This window comes from Rana temporaria, chromosome 1 (genome assembly GCF_905171775.1).
Source record: "Rana temporaria chromosome 1, aRanTem1.1, whole genome shotgun sequence".
NCBI lineage: Eukaryota > Metazoa > Chordata > Amphibia > Anura > Ranidae > Rana > Rana temporaria.
This window is the reverse complement of record NC_053489.1, coordinates 212,888,420-212,907,173: the sequence shown is the minus strand read 5'-3', so window position 1 is coordinate 212,907,173 and position 18,754 is coordinate 212,888,420. Positions and strand designations below refer to the sequence as shown.

Below are 18,754 nucleotides of genomic sequence, written 5' to 3'. Positions count from 1 at the left end.
TACCAGGTCCAACAGAGCGTCAGTCATTCCTAGTCGGGGATTCAAACCGGACCATAAAAAAAAGACTTAGTTAGAACTTACCGGTGACGGTATTTCTAAGAGCCTTTCAGGACAACCTTGGAGAGAGCGCAGCTCCGCCTCTTCATTAGGAAACACATGCCAATCCTTTAAAACCCTCCTCTTCCACCATGGCTTCAGTTATTGTGGTCCGACTCTCTGGAAGACAAAGCACAGAAAACCACAACACCATGATAGATTTATACTTCTTACTTTAACATACATTAAGGGAGGGAAATAGCGGTTGTCCTGGAAGGCTCTTAGAAATACCGTCACCGGTAAGTTCTAACTAAGTCTTTCTCTAATCGCCTTTCAGGACAACCTTGGAGAGGATAAACAAGTAACTTACCCTAGGGTGGGACTACTGCCTGCAGCACCTTTCTGCCAAAGGCCTGATCTGCGGCAGACAATAGGTCCAACCTGTAGAGTCTTAAGAACGTAGAGTAGTTGGACCAGGTGGCGGCCTTGCAAATTTGCTCAGGTGTAGCACCTGCTCTTTCAGCCCAAGATACTGCAGTTGATCTTGTAGAATGCGGTAGAATGCCTAAGGGAGGCGTTACTCTTTTGGCTTTGTAAGCTTCCGTAATAGTGAGTTTAAGCCACCTTGCTAGCGTACTTTTGGACGCTTTTTCTCCTTTACGAGGTCCTGAAAAAACTATAAACAGTGCATTTGTTTTTCTAAACTCTCTAGTGACAGAGGTATTGCTCAAGACACCTTTTCACATCTAACGAGTGAAACGCTTCTTCTCCAGCATTGGAAGGATTCGAAGAAAAAGTGGGCAAAAACAATTTCCTGTGAACAATGAAATTTTGATGCCACCTTTGGAAGGAAAGCAGGATCTGTCTGAAGAACTACTCGATCCGGAAAGATTCTTAAAAAAAGGTTCAGTAATGGCTAGAGCTTGGAGCTCGCTAACTCGCCTTGCTGAAGTTATTGCCACCAAAAAAACTGTTTTTAGAACTAAATTTTTCAAAGAAACATTTACTAAAGGTTCAAACGGATCCCCGTTAGACCTTGCAAGACAACTGATAAGTCCCAACTTGGAAAATTTTTAAGAGTCACTGGTCCGTTTCTTGATAGTGCCCTGAAAAATCTGGAAATTAACGGTTCTCTGGACAGCGTTTTTTCAAAATAAAACAGAAAGGGCTGCTACCTGCGTTTTTAGCGTACTAGCTGCCAGACCCTTCTCCATTCCCTCATGGAGAAACTCTAGAACCGAGACTATGCTCTTGACTTGGAAATCCTTGGCAGAACACCAAGAATTAAATACTTTCCAGACCTTCCTGTAAATTGATCTGGTTACTTCCTTCCTACTTGATAATAAGGTTTTCACTACCTTGTCAGATAAACCCTTGTCCTTTAGAATGTCCTCTTCAGAAACCAGGCGCACAGATGTAGTCTGTCTGTTTCTGGGTGACACACTGAGTCCTGCGTTAGAAGGTCTTTCCTGGCTGGAAGTCTCCACGGGGGTTCTACAGCTAGATTTAACACTGTTGCAAACCAAGGCCTTTTGGGCCAGAAGGGAGCAATTAGAATCAGGCTGGTCTTCTCTTCCCTGAATTTCCTCAATACCAGCGGAATTAGAGGAAAGGGGGGAAACGCATAGCACAGATGGTAATCCCAAGAATGGGCTAGAGCATCTATGCCCAACGCCTGATCCCCTCTGTGTAGGGAAAATAATTTTTGGACTTTGGTATTCTGCTGACTGGCAAAGAGGTCCACCTGAGGAAGACCCCACCTTTCTGTGATCATGTTGAACACTTCTTGATTTAAGCTCCATTCTGCTTCTACAACTCTTCTCCTGCTCAGTAGGTCTGCTGGCAAGTTTTGAGTCCCTTTTAAGTGAACTGCCGACAGGGAAGTTAAATTTATTTCCGCCCAGGATAATAGCTGGTTGGCAAGTTCCATCAGACCTTGACTCCTGGTCCCTCCCTGTTTGGTCACATAGGCCACTGCTGTTGTATTGTCCGATAATACTTGCACATGATGACCTTTTAGTAGCTGTTGGAAGGCCAGGAGTCCCATCAAAATGGCTTTTAGTTCCCGCCAATTTGATGACCTCCTTGCCTCCCCCTAGGACCAAGACCCCTGAGCGGTCTGACCGTCCAGGTGAGCCCCCATCCCCAAGAACTTGCGTCTGTCGTCAAACGCTTGTCCAAGGGAAGGACCCACGAGAGACCCTTTGATAGATTGGCCTGATCTCTCCACCACCAAAGGGACCTTTTTACTTTTGATGTTGGCTTGAAAAGCTTTTCCAGGGACTCCTGATGGGACCAGACCTGTAGGATATTTCTCTGTAGAGGCCTGGAGTGCAACCTTGCCCACTGTACCGCAGGAATTGAAGCTGTGAGCTGGCCTAAGACTGCCATAGCTGTCCTTACTGATACTGCTAGATTTGTCTGGATCTGGCATATCGAGGAATTGATTTTCTCTATTTTTTCCCGGGGAAGAAAAACTCTCTGAAGGACTGAGTTGATGTTGTAACCAAGGAACCTCGTCTTCTGAAAGGGGTCTAGGTTCGACTTCTCTAGATTCAATAACCAGCCGAGGCTTTTGAGATGTGATGGTGAGATCTGAAGATCTGTCACCAACTGTTCTCTTGAATCTGCGAAGAACAGGAGATCGTCCAAGTAAGGAACAACCGAGACCCCCCTCAGTTTCAGAGGCTCCAAGGCTTCCGCCATCACTTTCGTGAATATCCTGGGGGAGGACGATAGACCGAACGGTAGAGCCCTGAATTGTAGGTGCCAGGTTGAAGTCCCTAGGTTGACTGCCAACCGAAGAAATCTCTGGGAGGCCTGGGCTATTGGAATGTGAAGATAAGCATCTCTTAAGTCTAGAGACGCCATGAAGCACCCTGGTGTTAGTAGTTTTGTTATCGTATGGATAGTGTCCATGCGAAAATGTTTGTACCTTATTACCTTGTTCAGAATTTTTAGGTTTAGGATCAAACGAAACTTTCCCGAGGGCTTTTTCACAAAAAAAAATGTGGGAGTAGAACCCTTTTCCCTCCTGGTGTTTTGGGACTTGGATAATAACTTCCTGTTCTATCAAATCCTTCAACAGGGTCATCATTGCGGAAGCTTTCTCCTGATCCCTTGGTAGGGCTGTAACATAAAATCTGGAAGGTGGACAATCTGCGAATTCCAAGTTGTACCCCTGTGCAATGATGTTTTTTACAAAAGGGACTTTTGACCCACAGACTCCACTGAGGTAAGAAAGCGGACAATCTCCCCCCCACAGGGGTTAGACTGTCATTTGTCCTTGGAGGGCTGGTCCTGAGGGGACTTAAAGAGAATTCCACCTCTTCCTCTACCCCTTTGGGGAAACCAGCGTTTCTTATTTTCCTCTTTTTTGTAGGTTTGTTGAAGACCACGAAAATTTTTCTTAAAGGGTGGCTTCTTCTTGGCTGGGAAAGCCTTCTTTTTGTCCGCTGTTCTGTCCAGAACTTTTTCCAAATCTGGACCAAATAATAAATCACCTGAAAAGGGAAGACCACAAAGCTTAATTTTTGAGGCTGTGTCCCCTGTCCAAGTTTTAAGCCAGACTGCCCGTCTGGCTGAGTTCACCAAAGCGGAAGACCTGGCTGCCATTTTGATTGACTCTGCAGATGCGTCAGCCATATACCTAATTGATTTTAGAATCAAAAGGAAAAGATTCTAATAAGTCCTTCCTTGATGTGCCTGCTTGTATATGGCTCATAAGTTTTTCTACCCAGCACTCCAAATTTCTTGCCACCACTGTAGAGGCCATGGCTGGCTTCAGACTGAGTGAAGTAGAGTCCCATGCTTTCTTGAGTAGAGAATCTGCTCTTTTATCCATGGAATTTTTTAGCACACCAATATCCTCAAACGCTAAATCTGTGCGGCGAGAAACTTGGGAAAAAGCTGCATCAACACAAGGTTTTTTATTCCACACTTCTGCATCTTCTTCATTGAAGGGGAATCTCTTCTTTACATTTTTAGAAAAGAAGGGGCCCCTTTCAGGGTCTTTCCACTCCTTCCTGATAGTATCAGATACCACTTTGTGGACTGGAAATACTTTAGATTTGGATTCATCTAACCCCCGATACATTTTGTCATGCAGAGATAGCTGAATTTTTTCCTCCTGAATTTCAAGAGTAGTATAAATTGCAGAAAGTAGATCGTCCACTTCGTCTAGGGAGACTTTGTATCTAGAACTTCTACCTTCTTCTTCCTCTTCATCTGAATCCATGACTGAGCGAAGAGTACTAGTCCCTTCATCCCCTGAATCCACCCTCTCATCTAGAGGAGGAAGCTTTAGGGCTAGGTGGTGATTGCTGAACTTCAGTATGAACCACTGGTTTTGTCACCAGTAAGTTTTTAACTGACCCCAAAGAACTTTTAAGTTCCTGTACAGAGGAGAACAATTCTTTGTATTGTTGAGATGTTTCCTCTTCAACCAGATCCCTGATACAGCTTCTGCACATTGGTTTCTGCCAGGAATCCCTAAGGGGGTTCTTGCAAGAAGGACACTTCCTACTAGGTGGTGGTTTTTTAAAATTTTGCTTTTCTCTAAAACCGCCACCACTAAGGAAGGTAAAGCAAAACACCACCATAAGTGAAAAACTGACAGGGACCGAGAAAAGTTAACTCTGTCCCTGCAGTACAGGCTCCCAATGGAGGAACAAATATAAACCATATAAAGTCCATAAGGTAAAGAATAAAAGGCCCCACTGTGCCCCTCTTACCTGGACTGGAGCGGCGTCCATGGCGCCTGTATCCGCCATCGCTGCAGATCCCTCTTCCATGCTGAACAGAGAAGCAGCTGGGACTGTGTGGCTTTTTAAATTTTCCCGGGTCCTGACGTCATCACAGATGGCCGGAACCCGGAAGACGCCGCTCAACAGGCCTGACCCTTGACTTCTGCGTTCCAGGCAGCGTGGACCACGCACTGCCCCGCCTCTACAGGAAGCCGCGCTGCTGATCCGTGACGTCACCCGCCCGACCACCCGAACCATACCTTGCGGATCCCGGGCACCCAGCGCAGCTTTCCTGCAGAGCCTTCACTCCACTGAGCAGGGAGAAGCTGGAGACTCCGGAGCACCTTTCCTCACTAGGAAGGGCTGGGATGGCCTCTGCACACCAAGCAGTAAACACAGGTACACTTACCCCTCCCTTGGAGAGAGTGCAGCTCCTCAGGTCCACATGCATGCACTTCCACCATGGCGGAGGAAACACAATAACTGAAGCCATGGTGGAAGGGGAGGGTTTTAAAGGATTAGCATGTGTTTCCTAATGAAGAGGCGGAGCTGCGCTCTCTCCAAGGTTGTCCTGAAAGGCGATTAGAGAAAAATTGTCTAGTAATAGGTTTATACATTTTTGCCCTTTAACTGTCCCAGCAATGCAATTAATCCAGTCAGTTTCAGGGCAGAAGTTGACCATGGAGATTTCCAGGGAAAAGATGGTCATCTCTATGACTTGGAGGTCCGGGCACATCGTTATGACATCACGCCCGGCCTGGCAGTTGTAAATACTGCCATATACTCGGCTGGAACGCCGAAATCGTCTTTTCTTTTTTTTTTTAACTCAGGCTTTCCAGCCTGGAGGAGAGACGTTATTGACCCTGCATCTCTCCATAAAGAGGACCTGTCGCACACTATTCCTATCACAAGGGATGTTTACATTCCTTGTAATAGGGAAAAAAGGAAAGTGCAAAAATCAAAAATTTAAAGTAACATTTTCACGCAACCTCGCACGTAGAAGCGAACGCATATGTACATCGCGCCCGCACATGTAAACCGCATTTAAATCACACATGTGAGGTATCGCCACGAATGTTAAAGCGAGAGCAACAATTCTATACAAAGACCTTCTCTGTAACTCTAAACCTGTAAAAAATAGATAAAAATGTAAGCATTGCCTATGGAGATTTTTGAGTACCAAAGTTTGGCGCCATTCCACGAGTGAGCGCAATTTTTAAGCATGACATGTTAGGTATCCATTTAGTCGGCATAACATTGTCTCACATTATGCAAAAAAAAAAAAAAATTGGCCAACTTTAGTGTTTTTTTTTTTTAAATTCATGAAAGTTCCCCCCCCCCCCCCCCCCCAAAAAATGCATTTGAAAAATTGCTGCGCGAATACAGTGTAAAATAAAAAGTTGCAACAACCGTCATTTTATTCCCTAGGGTCGCTGCTTAAAAAAATATATATATATATGTTTGGGGGTTCTGAATAATTTTCTACCCCAAAAGAAAATTATGATTTTTACATGCAAGAGCAAAGTGCCAGAATTGGCCCAGATGGGAAATGGTTAAAGTGAAACTTTACCCATAACAGTTTGATAACAAAAGATATTCTTTAACAAAGAAAATATACATTCCACATTAATGCTACCAACATTTGTGCTAGAAATTGCCTCCAGAATTTTTTCTTTTTTAGGAGGCCTCCATTTTGAAGCCCAGAGCAGTCACTTCCTCATTGGAAACTCTTCACCTCTCCTTAGTCTCAAAAACTATAGGTCACTTTCTGCAATTAAATTATGTGCATTTCCTGCCTTGATTGTATGTATTGGCTTAGGCGGGTCATACATTATTATTATTTTTTTTTCCTTCGTTCAACCAGAAGCAAATGTGGATGGGGGAAATCACTCCCGCTGAGCTATTGTATTCTGCCAGTGGGGAATCCTCCTTTATTTTTTACTAGTAATGACGGTGATCTGTGATTTTTGTCGTGATTGTGACATTGCGGCAGACTCACAAGGGGAGGAGACTAATCCCACCTAACCGTTTGCACACACAGATCCACGGTCCTGCTGTGTTAACAGGCAATTGCAGGTGCCCGGCAGACATCGCAGTTGCCGGGCACGCACACTGGCTCCCAGGCAACACACGCCCCCTAGACAGCCAGAACAACATAATATGACGCCCACGCAGGAAGGGAGATCCCTCCTTCAGACATCATGATATGGGCGGGATAGTGGTTAAATAAAAGAATTTGAGTAGTTCAACTATGTGTGAGTAACCTAAATTTGGTTCTGGTATCGCTATTTTTCTAACCTGAAAGCTTATTATTCTAAATAGGAAATCTTCACTTTGTTTGCAAATATTAAAGATTCTAACTACCAGCAACAATAAGTCCTTACATTTAAAAGAGCACCTGTCATTTCAGATCTATCATGGCAGCGCCTGTTAGCGGGCATCCACTCTCCAGCGGGCATCCACTCTCCTGCTGCCACCACATCCCTTACCTTATTGTGTCACTGCAGCATCACCATCTGTCCCATTAAAGCAGGGGTGTCCAAACTTTTTTCAAAGAGGGACAGATTTCATGAAGTGAACATGCGTGGGGGCCCGCCATTTTACCCGACTTTCTTTGAACCATTAAAATGAAATGCAAATTAAATATTTTATACAAAGTTTATTGCAAACGGCATACTTTTCATTTTGCAACATGATGAGCCCCCCAAAGTATATCCGCGTGTTATTTGGATACATCATCAGCATGACAAATCCAGAGCGCCTCTCTCATTGTTAGGACGTTTAGCTGGACGTTTTCACAAGTTTATTTGCCAGAGCTGCTATGAAGCTGACATAGCGGACTGCAGATGCAGAGATCGGGGAAATGTCATAGTGCCTGTGATTGGCTCTGTGCGCTGTCAGCTTCATAGCGGCTCTGGCAATTAGGACTTGTGAACACGCCCAACTACACGTCCCGCTACACATCCTAACAATGAAAGTGGCGCTCGGAATTTGTCATGCTGAAGATGTATCCAAAAAATAATAAAATAACTTGCGGATATACTTTGGGGGCCACATTAGAATGTATATGTAAATCCCAAGTGGGGGCCACATCAAACCGGAAACGCGGGCCGCAAATGGCCCGCGGGCCGGACTTTGGACATGCCTGCATTAAAGTAAATGGGACTGTTGGCGAGTCAACAGCAGGTCAGAGAAGGAGCCGCTGCGGGACAAAGGAGATGGTTGCTTTTTAAAAATTATGATTTAAATGGAGTCGATTTAAAATAAAGACATTTTACTAGTGATTTAAATCGACTTGATTTGAATCAAATCCACCCTGGTGTACCCCATCTGGGTCCTTCAGGAATTAGTTGTTGATAAATTTATGACCTTAAACATGTATATTAATATTTTTCAGTATGGTTATGGTTTTAATACATACTAATAAAATTCAGTGATTCATGTTTGAGGCAGAGAGCGATGGGAAACCCAAAATTTGCCATTGACAAAATCTTCCACTTGGCAGGTGACAACTGTCTAGGAAAAGATTTCCTCTCACTTCATGTGTTTTACAGAACAGAAACTGAAGGGAAAAAATCTCCGCTGGGAAACAGATAGCAAAAAAGTAATGCTTGATAGGGGAATTAACCCTTCCATACTCTTTCCAAAGCAGAATTAAATGTTTGGCTTTACAAACACTTCAAAGTGGAATTACATTTCTGCATAGAAAAATAAGAAATTGGGTGCCTAGGAGCTTTATGCCATTATCTACTAGTATGCATGGCATATTAGCACATTATGGTACACTTGCCAAGCGATCCCCTCCAACGCTGCAGTGTCAACACTCCCAGCTGCCATAGGTGCTTCCATTTTCACTCAGTCTTCCTTCTGGGTTTGGACACTTTAGCCGTGATGATGTCACTCCATCAGTGCAGAATAGTGCTGTAAATGGATGCTGAGCTGCGCATTGGAGAAAGGTTTATGACAGAAGTGACCAATAATGTCTCTTCTGTAATAAAAATCCTACCGGTCAGTATTTTTTTTTTTTTTTTTTTTTTTTTTAAAGTTGACCCTCACCCAAAAAGGAAAACCGCAGCTCCTCCATTTCCTCCCCCAGCCTCGAACACATTTGCAGCTTTTTTGGACAGGTACCCAATTCCCTCAATCCTCATCTTGGCGAGAATGATGTGCACTTGGCGCACCCCTTGCTACCCAAACAAGCTGACTTATCCCAGAAGGCTGCAGGACCAGTCTCCATGTGGTCAGCTGGGTGCGAGATATAAAGTCACAGCCAGCTCCCAAATTCAAGATGGCAGCACCAGAGAGACAAAGCCCAGCGAAAAAAAGACTGTGGGGGAAGACAATGCTGGCCTCCAAGGACTCCTAAGTGTTTGGTTCTTTAAAGTCAGCAACTATAGTATTTGTAACCTCCCAAGTAAAAGTTCCTCCTTAAAGTGCAACTAAAAGTAAAAAAACTGTCAAATGTCCACATAGTTCTTTACTCCTGCTTCTTCCAAGTGTTGATCGTCAGATACCTTGACTGCCCAGCTCAGGATGACGTCACTCCCGTGCAGTCATCCTGGCGCACACATGTAAACAGTCTAAAGAAGACTGAACAGACAGTTTTTTTTTTTTATTGCAGAAGAGACACTGCTGTCTCTTCTGCAAAACAAACCCTGTCAGTTTACAATTTAACATTTATTTTGATTTAAAGCAAAACAAGACCTTTCTGTCCTTTACAGACAGGAAAGCGGTCATCTCCGCCTCCATCTGTTCTGCACTTGCCATGTTGCTGCATATGTGATCAGTTAGAACACCACAGCCCAAAAAAAAAAAAACACAAGGCATCAAGCTATATTATTAGGCATTGTCACAATAACCAAACATCGACCACTTTTTACCCAGGTAACCTGTTTACCAGGGTGTCTTTGTTTTGTGCAGTTATAACTCCAGCCGTCTGATAGCTTGACAGCTTAGTTGGCAGCATAAGCATCTGTGACAGGTATTCACAGCATGCCTTGAACGAAACTGTTTGAGAAGACAGTTAAATCAATAGGTTTAGTTCCCCTTTAACTACCTCCAGAAGGCTTTACCCCCTCAAGTGGCATTGTTTGTGCCAATTTAACTGGCAATTGCACAGTCATGCAGCACTGAACACAAATGAAATTTATATCTTTTTTCACACAAATTTTCTTTTGGTGGTATTTGCTCACCGCTGTTTCTTTTTTGTATTATATACACGGAAAAAAAAACACATATTTTCTACTATATTTTCTAGGTTATAAAACATATTCAAGAAAGAAAAAAAAAAAAAAAAATATTTCTTGATGTTTTAGGCCAATATGCATCCTGCTACATATTTGAAAAAAAAATCCCAATAAATATATATTACCATATAACAGGGCTAGACAAAATCCAGGCGCCAGGTCGCAATTAGGACCTGGCGCCCGCGGCTTTGCGGCCTTCAAGGCCGCGGCCTCAGTTACCGGCCGTCGTGGGCCCGCCGATCGTGCGGTGGGGGTGCACGGAGGCACAGTGTGCGCCCCCGCCACGTGATCGCGGCAGGCCCGCGATGGCCGGTAATTGAGGCCGCGGCCTTGTTAAGTGCCAAGCTTCCTTCTGTGACCTGCGCCATCTGGTGGTGGCCGTTGGCATTACAAGTAAAACAGCATAGAACTGCTGTTTTACTTGTCAATGAGGTTTGTATTGATGGTTCAGGCCACAGTCCTGCATTGCAAAAAAAAAAAAAAAAAAAATTCTTGCACAATTTCTTTGGCAATACATGTGTCTTAAAGAGGAACTTACATGAAATTGTGAAGAGGAAGGACTGAAGCTGAAGAATATCAGTAATCTGATTACATATTAGAACATATACATTTTTCACTGCCATCTCCTTCCCTCTAATCAGATGCCCCAAACATTATATATATATATATTTTTTATTCTAACACCCTAGAGAATAAAATGGCGATCGAGGAGGTCTAGGGCTAGAATTATTGCCCTCGCTCCAACGATCGCGGCGATACCTCACATGTGTGGTTTGAATACCGTTTACATAGGCCGGCGCTACTCACGTATTTGTTCGCTTCTGCGCGCAAGCTCGTCTGGACGGGGCGCGTTTTCTGGCTCCTAACTTTTTTAGCTGGCTCCTAGATTCCAAGCAAATTTGTCAAACCCTGTCATATAACACGCACCCTAACTTTAAGGAGGGAAGTTTCAGGGGAAACAGCCCCCTGCGTATAAAACACGCAGGCACAGTTTACCCTCTATTTTCAGGGTAAAAAAGTGAGTGTTATATGCTAATAAATACAGTAGATGGTTTGGGATAAAGTTATAGCACCTACAAACTATGGTATACAGTGGGTGCGGAAAGTATTCAGACCCCCTTAAATGTTTCACTCTTTGTTATATTGCAGCCATTTGCTAAAATCACTTAAGTTCATTTTTTTCCTCCCTGGCAGTATAATTCTTTCTGGTTTTAGGTGCTGAAAGCGGTACCATTATTTTGCATGAAAATTTGGTGTTTTATATTGTAGGCCTGTAATTCTTAGGAATAACTCATTTAAATCTGTCCAAACCAGAGTCTAGTAGATATCCCCGGTATGATAAAGTTTAAAAAACAAAATTATTTATTATATTATAATTTATAACTATAAATAATAATGTAATTATAATAAAAATTATTCAATAATGTAATCAAATCAAAAACACTGAAATTTGCTCAGTTGCAGAATTGTCGCTGTCATTTTTATTTTCTTATGACGAATTTCCCCACAAATCGCTATCGCTCAATTCTGCAAGTGATAATTTATTATCGCTGTTTTCCTAGCTGCTCTAAAACCATTTTTGACATAAAGGGACACTTTTGGTTGCTATGGACAATCTACAGTTTGCAGGGAGAAAGAACAGTTTTTATTATATAAAAGAACATGTAGGACACAGGGCAGACCACTAGGGACAAGGGGGGGGGGGGTGTATTTTTTGCATTCAGTACTGTAATCTATAAGATTAAAGTATGTAATGTGTTTATTTACTTTTTTTAATTTGGCGCCGTTCTCCGCCCCCGTGCGTCGTAACGTCGCAGGGAACGGAGATCGGCGGCACACAGGCACTGTGTGAATCGAGCGAGGACGCCGCTTGCTCACACAGCGGGGATGCATCGCAGGATCCAGGGACAAGGTAAGTAAACCAAGCCTGTGGATGCTGCACCCGAGTCTGGCTCGGGGATACCGCTTTTGGTATTGAAATCTTACCCCGAGCCAGACTCGTGAATACCGCCAAGGGGGTTAATGTACACACAGTACCCCATATTGACAGAAAAACACAGAATTGTTGACATTTTTGCAGATTTATTAAAAAGGAAAAACTGAAATATCACACGGTCCCAAGTATTCAGACCCTTTGCTCAGTATTTAGTAGAAGCACCCTTTTGATCTAATACAGCCATGAGTCATTTTGGGAAAGATGCTGACAGGGTGGATGGTAAATGTTGGTGGACAGCCATTTTTAGGTCTCTCCAGAGATGCTCAATTGGGTTTAAGTCAGGGCTCTGGCTGGGCCATTCAAGAACAGTCACGGAGTTGTTGTGAAGCCACTCCTTCGTTATTTTAGCTGTGTGCTTAGGGTCATTGTCTTGTTGGAAGGTAAACCTTTGGTCCAGTCTGAGGTCCTGAGCACTCTAGAGAAGGTTTTCGTCCAGGATATCCCTGTACTTGGCCGCATTCATCTTTCCCTCAATTGCAATCGTCCTGTCCCTGCAGCTGAAAAACATCCCCACCATGCTTCACTGTTGGGACAGGTGATGAGCAGTGCCTGGTTTTCTCCACACATACCGCTTAGAATTCAGGCCAAAAAGTTCTATCTTGGTCTCATAAGACCAGAGAATCTTATTTCTCACCATCTTGGAGCCCTTCAGGTGTTTGTTTGTTTTTTTTTGTTTTTTTTTAGAAAACTCCATGCAAGCTTTCATGTGTCTTGCACTGAGGAGAGGCTTCTGTCGGGCCACTCTGCCATAAGGCCCCGACTGGTGGAGGGCTGCAGTGATGGTTGACTTTCTACAACTCAGCCACAGTGATCTTTGGGTTCTGCTTTACCTCTTTCACCAAGGCTCTTCTCCCCCGATAGCTCAGTTTGCCTGGATTGCCAGCTCTAGGAAGGTTTCTGGTCGTCCCAAACATCTTCCATTTAAGGATTATAGAGGTCACTGTGCTCTTAGGAACCTTAAAGCGGAGTTCCGGCCACAATTTCACTTTTTAAATATAAATACCCCTGTAATACACAAGCTTAATGTATTCTAGTAAAGTTAGTCTGTAAACTAAGGTCCGTTTTGTTAGGTTGTTACAGCATTTAGACACTTTATAAAATAGAAATTGACTGGGGCCATCTTAAGTGTGGGCATTATGAAGCCAGACTGTATGACTTCCTGGATTTCAGCCTTGCAGATCTCGCACATGCTCAGTGCTGCACAAGCAGTGTAATAGGTTTCAGATCAGGTTTCAGCACCTGTACTGTCCAAGTCACATGATTCTTCGAGACTGGGGAATGCACAGACTCCTGGAAAGTTACACCCACTACATTCCCAGGAGTCTGTGCGGTGTAGGTTAGGAAGCTTAAGCACCTAGGTGCAGGAAGAGGGAAGATTAACTATTCTGCCTGGCAACAACACTTTAAAGGCATCTAAAAAAAAAAAAAAAAAAATTCTTAAAGGACTAATGACCTTTTTTTTTTTTTTTTTTAAAACTACCGATGTAATGTTATATTTATGGGTGGAACTCCACTTTAAGTGCAGCATAATTTTTTTTGTAACCTTGGCCAGATCTGTGCCACAATTCTGTTCCTTTGACCTCATGATTCTCACTTGCTCTGACATGCACTGTGAGCTGTAAGGTCTTCTTTAGACAGGTGTGTGGCTTTCCTAATCAAGTCCAATCAGTATAATCAAACACAGCTGGACTCAAATGAAGGTGTAGAACCATCTGAGGCTGGGTTCACACTTGTCCGACAAATGCTCCGACATTGGGAGCTCATGTCGCATGAAAATCAATGTTTCCCTATGAGAGCCGTCTTAACTGGTCCTACACAAGTCGGTCCAACTTTGAAAATGCTCCCTTGTACTACTTTGGTCCTACACTGATCCTACTTCAGCCCATTGAATATCATTGAAGTCGGACCAAAGTAGGAGCCTTGTCCTAACCATCTGACTTTTGACATCCAACATGTGATTACAGCAGCAGTAAAAAGGAATTTATCTCACTCTGGGATTGTTTTGATTGGTCAAAGAACAAGTCAGACTATCACAAATTCGGATCAAAGTAGTATCCTGTCCATGAAAGTTGGATGGATGTAGGACCAATGTCGCAGAGCAAAGTAGGATGAAAGTAGTACTGTTGTCTTGTAGTATAGTGTGAACTGAGGCTGGGTTCACACTACAACACTACTTTCATCCTACTTTGCTCTGCTACATTGGTCCTACATTTATCCTACATTGGTCCTACATCCATCCTACTTTCATGAACAGGATACTACTTTGGTCCGACTTCAATGATATTCAATGGGCCTGAAGTAGGATCAATGTAGGACCAAAAGTAGTACAGGGAGCATTTTCAAAGTCGGACCGACTTGTGTAGGACGCTACAAGACGCTCTCATAGGGAAACATTGAACACAGAGCAAAGTAGGATGAAAGTAGTGTAGTAGTGTGAACCCAGCCTAAAGGATGATCAGAAGAAATGGACAGCACCTGAGCTTAATATATGAGTGTCACAGCAAGGGGTCTGAATACTTAGGACCATGTGATATTTCAGTTTTTCTTGTTTAACAAATCTGCAAAAATGTCAACAATTCTGTGTTTTTCTGTCAATATGGGGTGCTGTGTGTACATTAATGAGGGGAAAAAAACTTAAATGAATGAACTTAAATGATTTTAGCAAATGGCTGCAATATAACAGAGTGAAAAATTTAAGGGGTCTGAATATATTCTGTACCCACTGTATATACTAGAATTTATGCAGCTATAGAAGCTATACTGTAATGAAAATTGAGGTAGTTGCAATGGTATGGTATGCAAGGTGAAACTTCGTAAAACATATAGTAGTGATAACTTTTTACTTCAGCTGTCACTAATGTGCTCCCACAGAAATCCGTAAAATACAATATAGGTGTGACAGCGCTGTAAAAGTGAAATAAACAATTATGGTGATAAACACGGATATAAAAAAGTCCAAAACATAAAATGAATGAATCCACGTTGTATAAAAAAAACAAGCTTGTGTGATGTCTTTAGACAACCTCCATTCATGGAGGTTGTCTAAAGACATCACACAAGCTTGTTTTTTTGTACAACGTGGATTCATTCATTTTATGTTTTTGGACTTTTTTCATAATTTTGCAATATCAGTGTTTATCACTATAATTGTTTATTTCACTTTTACAGCACTGTCACACCTATATTGTTTTATACTGTAATGGTGGTGATCAGTGACCAATTGTGGGACCATGATAGGGTGGCGGCAATGTGGTTCTAACAAACACAGGTTGGGAGGGTCACTAACTGATGTTGGTAATGAGACTAAAGCCACGTTCACCGTAAAGCAACGCCATTTTAACAGCGCTTTTTGACCGCTTTTAACCCCCGCTAACGGGCAAAAAAGGGTTTGCCAGCGCTGCCCTTTGATTTTTGAGCTTCCTGCCAGCCCACAACTCCAGTATGAAAGCACTCAGGCTTTCACACTGGAGAGAGGAGAGGCGCTTTGCAGGCGCTATTTTTAGTGCCTGGAAAGCGCCTCAGTGTAAAAGTGGCCTAATACAGTGAAAATACCGTACACTGACACTGTACTAATGACACTAACTGGGAAAGGAATAAAAAAAAAAAAAAAAAAAAAGAAGGGGGGGGCAAACAATGGGTTAACTGAGTGCCGCTTTTACTTTCTGATCTGGCGGTGTTATCTCCCTGATATTCAAGGAGAAGAAACAGCCAGATTGCTGTTCCCTGTAAACAGAGTTGTGTGTGTTTGTAAACACAGAGCTCTGTGCTGTGATTGGACAAAGCTGATCAGGTTTCAGCCAAAATCATTGGCCGAGATCTGCTGCCAAACTCATACTGTGTCCAATCACTGCACAAATCGGCAGGGCGCGTCTCAAAGCCAGAAAAAGGCCACACACACACACATGCGTACATGTACCTGACTATGCCTGTGGCTGCCGCACGCCTGCAGTATATTTATTGGGAGCAGTCTATTAAAGTGGAACTACAGCCATTGGTTTAACGGTTTATGACAACAGTTACCTTCAAGGCATTCTGTGAATGAGAACTGTCACAGGTGTTTGAATGGACAATGGCAACTGTAGCTCAAACAGAGGCCACGATGGCAGCTTCCTTAGCTGTAAAGGATAGGAGGGTTTAGTTCCACTCTATAGCTGAATTAAACCCAATGATTTACTAATAGCTTCCCAAAACTGTTAAAGTCAAGGCATGGTACGAATGATAGCCAGTGTTCTGTCGAGACATGCCCCCCCTTCAAATAGTGCCCGGACTTTGCATGTGCCGTACATCATAGCACAACAGCCGATTCACCGATCAGCTGGGCTGACATTACCATGGCGCACATCGTAAGAGGTATCGCTCGATGGGATAAACCAGGTCAAAGGCACAATTTAAACGTATACAAACAGCAGGGGGAGACCGTAGTTCTCAGATTGTGCATCGCTACTGCTGGAGGGCAGCTAGTTGCGAGGCACAATGTGAGAACTAGGGATGAGCTCCGGCGTTTTCGCACAGTCCACGTGCAGAGCCTGCCAGGAAGTCGCTGCGCTAATCACAGGCAGGGAGACACTGTCCTGATGCTCAGCTGCAGAGATCAGGAAATGTCTCCCTGCCTGTGGTTAGCGCAGCACCGTGCAGACTTCTTGGCGGGCACTGCACATGGAGCGTGCGAACATGCCGGAGCTCATCCCTAGTGAGAACTACAGCCCCCCCCCTGTTTGTATAGGTTTAAATTGTGCCTTTGAAATGGTATCTCCCATTGACAGATACTTCCTACAATGTGTGCATGCGCCATGGTCCATTACACCAGCTGATCGTCAACACAGCTTTAGTGCAGCTCCGCCCGCATGCGCAGGCACTATTCGATGGGGGGCTCTCTCATCGACAGAACACCATCACTGGGGTTTTTTTTTTTTTACTCTGAATCTAACTGTCTGGCCATTAAATGACTGGTGTCAAAGCTGATTGCACGTGCAGCACCATGGCAACTGCCGATCAGAGAGAGGCTGAGAGGGCAGCTTCCTTGTCTGTAAAGGAGAGGAGGATTTCGTTTCACTTTAAGGTGATGAATGATTTCCAGTGTAATAAAAACACTTGAGTACAGTCCAGCATCGCCCTGGAAGTAATAGTAACCATGGCGGTCATTTCCAGGCATGTGTCCATAGACTGATGTGACAATGCGCGGGTACTTCACACACAGGCCCGTCCCACCTCATTGTATGAGAACGCCACACTCACTCCCTCACAAAGAGGCCGGACTACCCAGGAAGAAATGACCACTTACATCTGACTGACCAGCTTCTGCCTGAAGCCTGCACTCCGCCAGTCACTGTCCGGCCCGTTCACGTCCATAGTCGCTGCCTGGTTTCTTTACTTCTCACACTATAACCCCGCAACCCGGCCGGAAGTGACGCACTCCTCCCTGCGACCTTCCTGGCTCCCTGTCAAAGGGCACGCCCCCTTCCCGCTGATTGGTGAATGGGCGTGCATTGGCTGCCTCTCGTAGGCACAGTGACTCTGGCCCATGTAATACTAAGTATTAGGTAAGCAGTGGTGCCTGTGTTTGGCTCCTCCGTCTCTTCTGCTTGTCGCCATGTTTACGGAAGTGACGCTCCAGTCGAAGTGCTGTTGAGGTTGAGTGAGGTGCGGGGCTCGAGAGCTGCGGCAGGTAAAACGTCACCGGCGGAGAGGAGGCATGGGTCACGTGACTGCTCAGGTAAACACCACTGTGTGGGTCCTGTGGTCCCTTACCTTTATTTCCCTTCTCTATGTTGTGTGAGTGGAATATCCGATCCACCAATCACCACTGAGGGGACTTGAGCCCAATCTTCTCCATAATTCTGCCAGTTCTGTCTGTAATAGTGGAAATCCATCATCCTCAGCTCCCATCCTATACCTAACAACTGTCACCTCTCAGTGCTGTGGGGTTAAAGCCCTATAAACCCAAAAGGAAACGTTTATTATAGTAGAAGAGAAGAATCTGGTGACCGCACATCCAATAAAATCTCCTCTGTTAGGACATCCAGGAAAGACTCTCCACATTACATTCAAAGGGACGCAGCATTCCGTCTAACGCGTTTCACCAGTGCTTGTTCACCAATGACTAAGGCTGATGTTGGTGAGAAACGCGTTAGTAGAATGCTATGTTCCCTTGAATCTTGTGTGGAGAGTCTTGCTTAAATATGCCATAAAGTTGTAAACCCTTGTTTACAACTTTATGCTACAGGTAAGCCTATATTAAGGCTTACCTGTAGCTAACAATCATATCTCCTAAACCTGCACGGCTTAGGAGATATCCTTGTATTTGCATGTGGCGCATGCGCACTTAAGCCAACTGAAGCAATGGCACTATGTGCCGTTGGTTCAGTTGTACTGTGCTGTTCCCAGGCGCATGCATGGGAGTGAAGTCATCGCGGCTCCGGCCAATCACAGCGCCGGAGCCGCAATACTGGCAGTCACTCCGGGACAACATGACGGCGTAGGAGACGTGGAACGCTGCGGGGGCTTCGATGTGAGTATGCTATGCATACTAGCTGATTATGCCTTTGTCTTGCAGGGTTTATTTTTATTTTTTGGTTTGCTTTCTGAGGGTTTTCTTCCTCTTTAACCACTTGAGACCCAGAAGGTTTTCCCCCTTCCTGACCAGGCCATTTTTTGTGATATGGCACTGCATTACTTTAACTGACAATTGCGCAGTCGTGCAACGCTGTACCCAAATTAAAGTGATGTCCTTT

At 44.1% G+C, this 18,754-nt stretch overlaps 2 protein-coding genes across 5 annotated transcripts in view; one reads left to right on the top strand and one right to left on the bottom strand.

Annotated features, from left to right (window-relative positions):
* The window catches only part of MED15 (mediator complex subunit 15), a 107,009-nt gene extending 89,551 nt beyond the window's left edge, over positions 1-17,458 (bottom strand). For 3 of the 4 annotated variants that reach the window (XM_040349277.1, XM_040349300.1, XM_040349286.1), the window contains exon 1: positions 17,305-17,457. In XM_040349277.1, the coding sequence (XP_040205211.1) occupies positions 17,305-17,372 (68 nt within the window). In that variant the 5' untranslated portion in view covers positions 17,373-17,457. Of the gene's footprint in view, positions 1-17,304 lie in introns of all 4 variants that reach the window. The other variant, XM_040349294.1, reaches the window with a different exon arrangement.
* Positions 17,459-17,486: 28 nt separating this feature from the next.
* The window catches only part of KLHL22 (kelch like family member 22), a 53,271-nt gene continuing 52,003 nt past the window's right edge, over positions 17,487-18,754 (top strand). The window contains exon 1 of the mRNA XM_040349313.1: positions 17,487-17,736. The gene's annotated coding sequence lies outside the window, so the exon portion shown is untranslated. The remainder of the gene's footprint in view (positions 17,737-18,754) is intronic.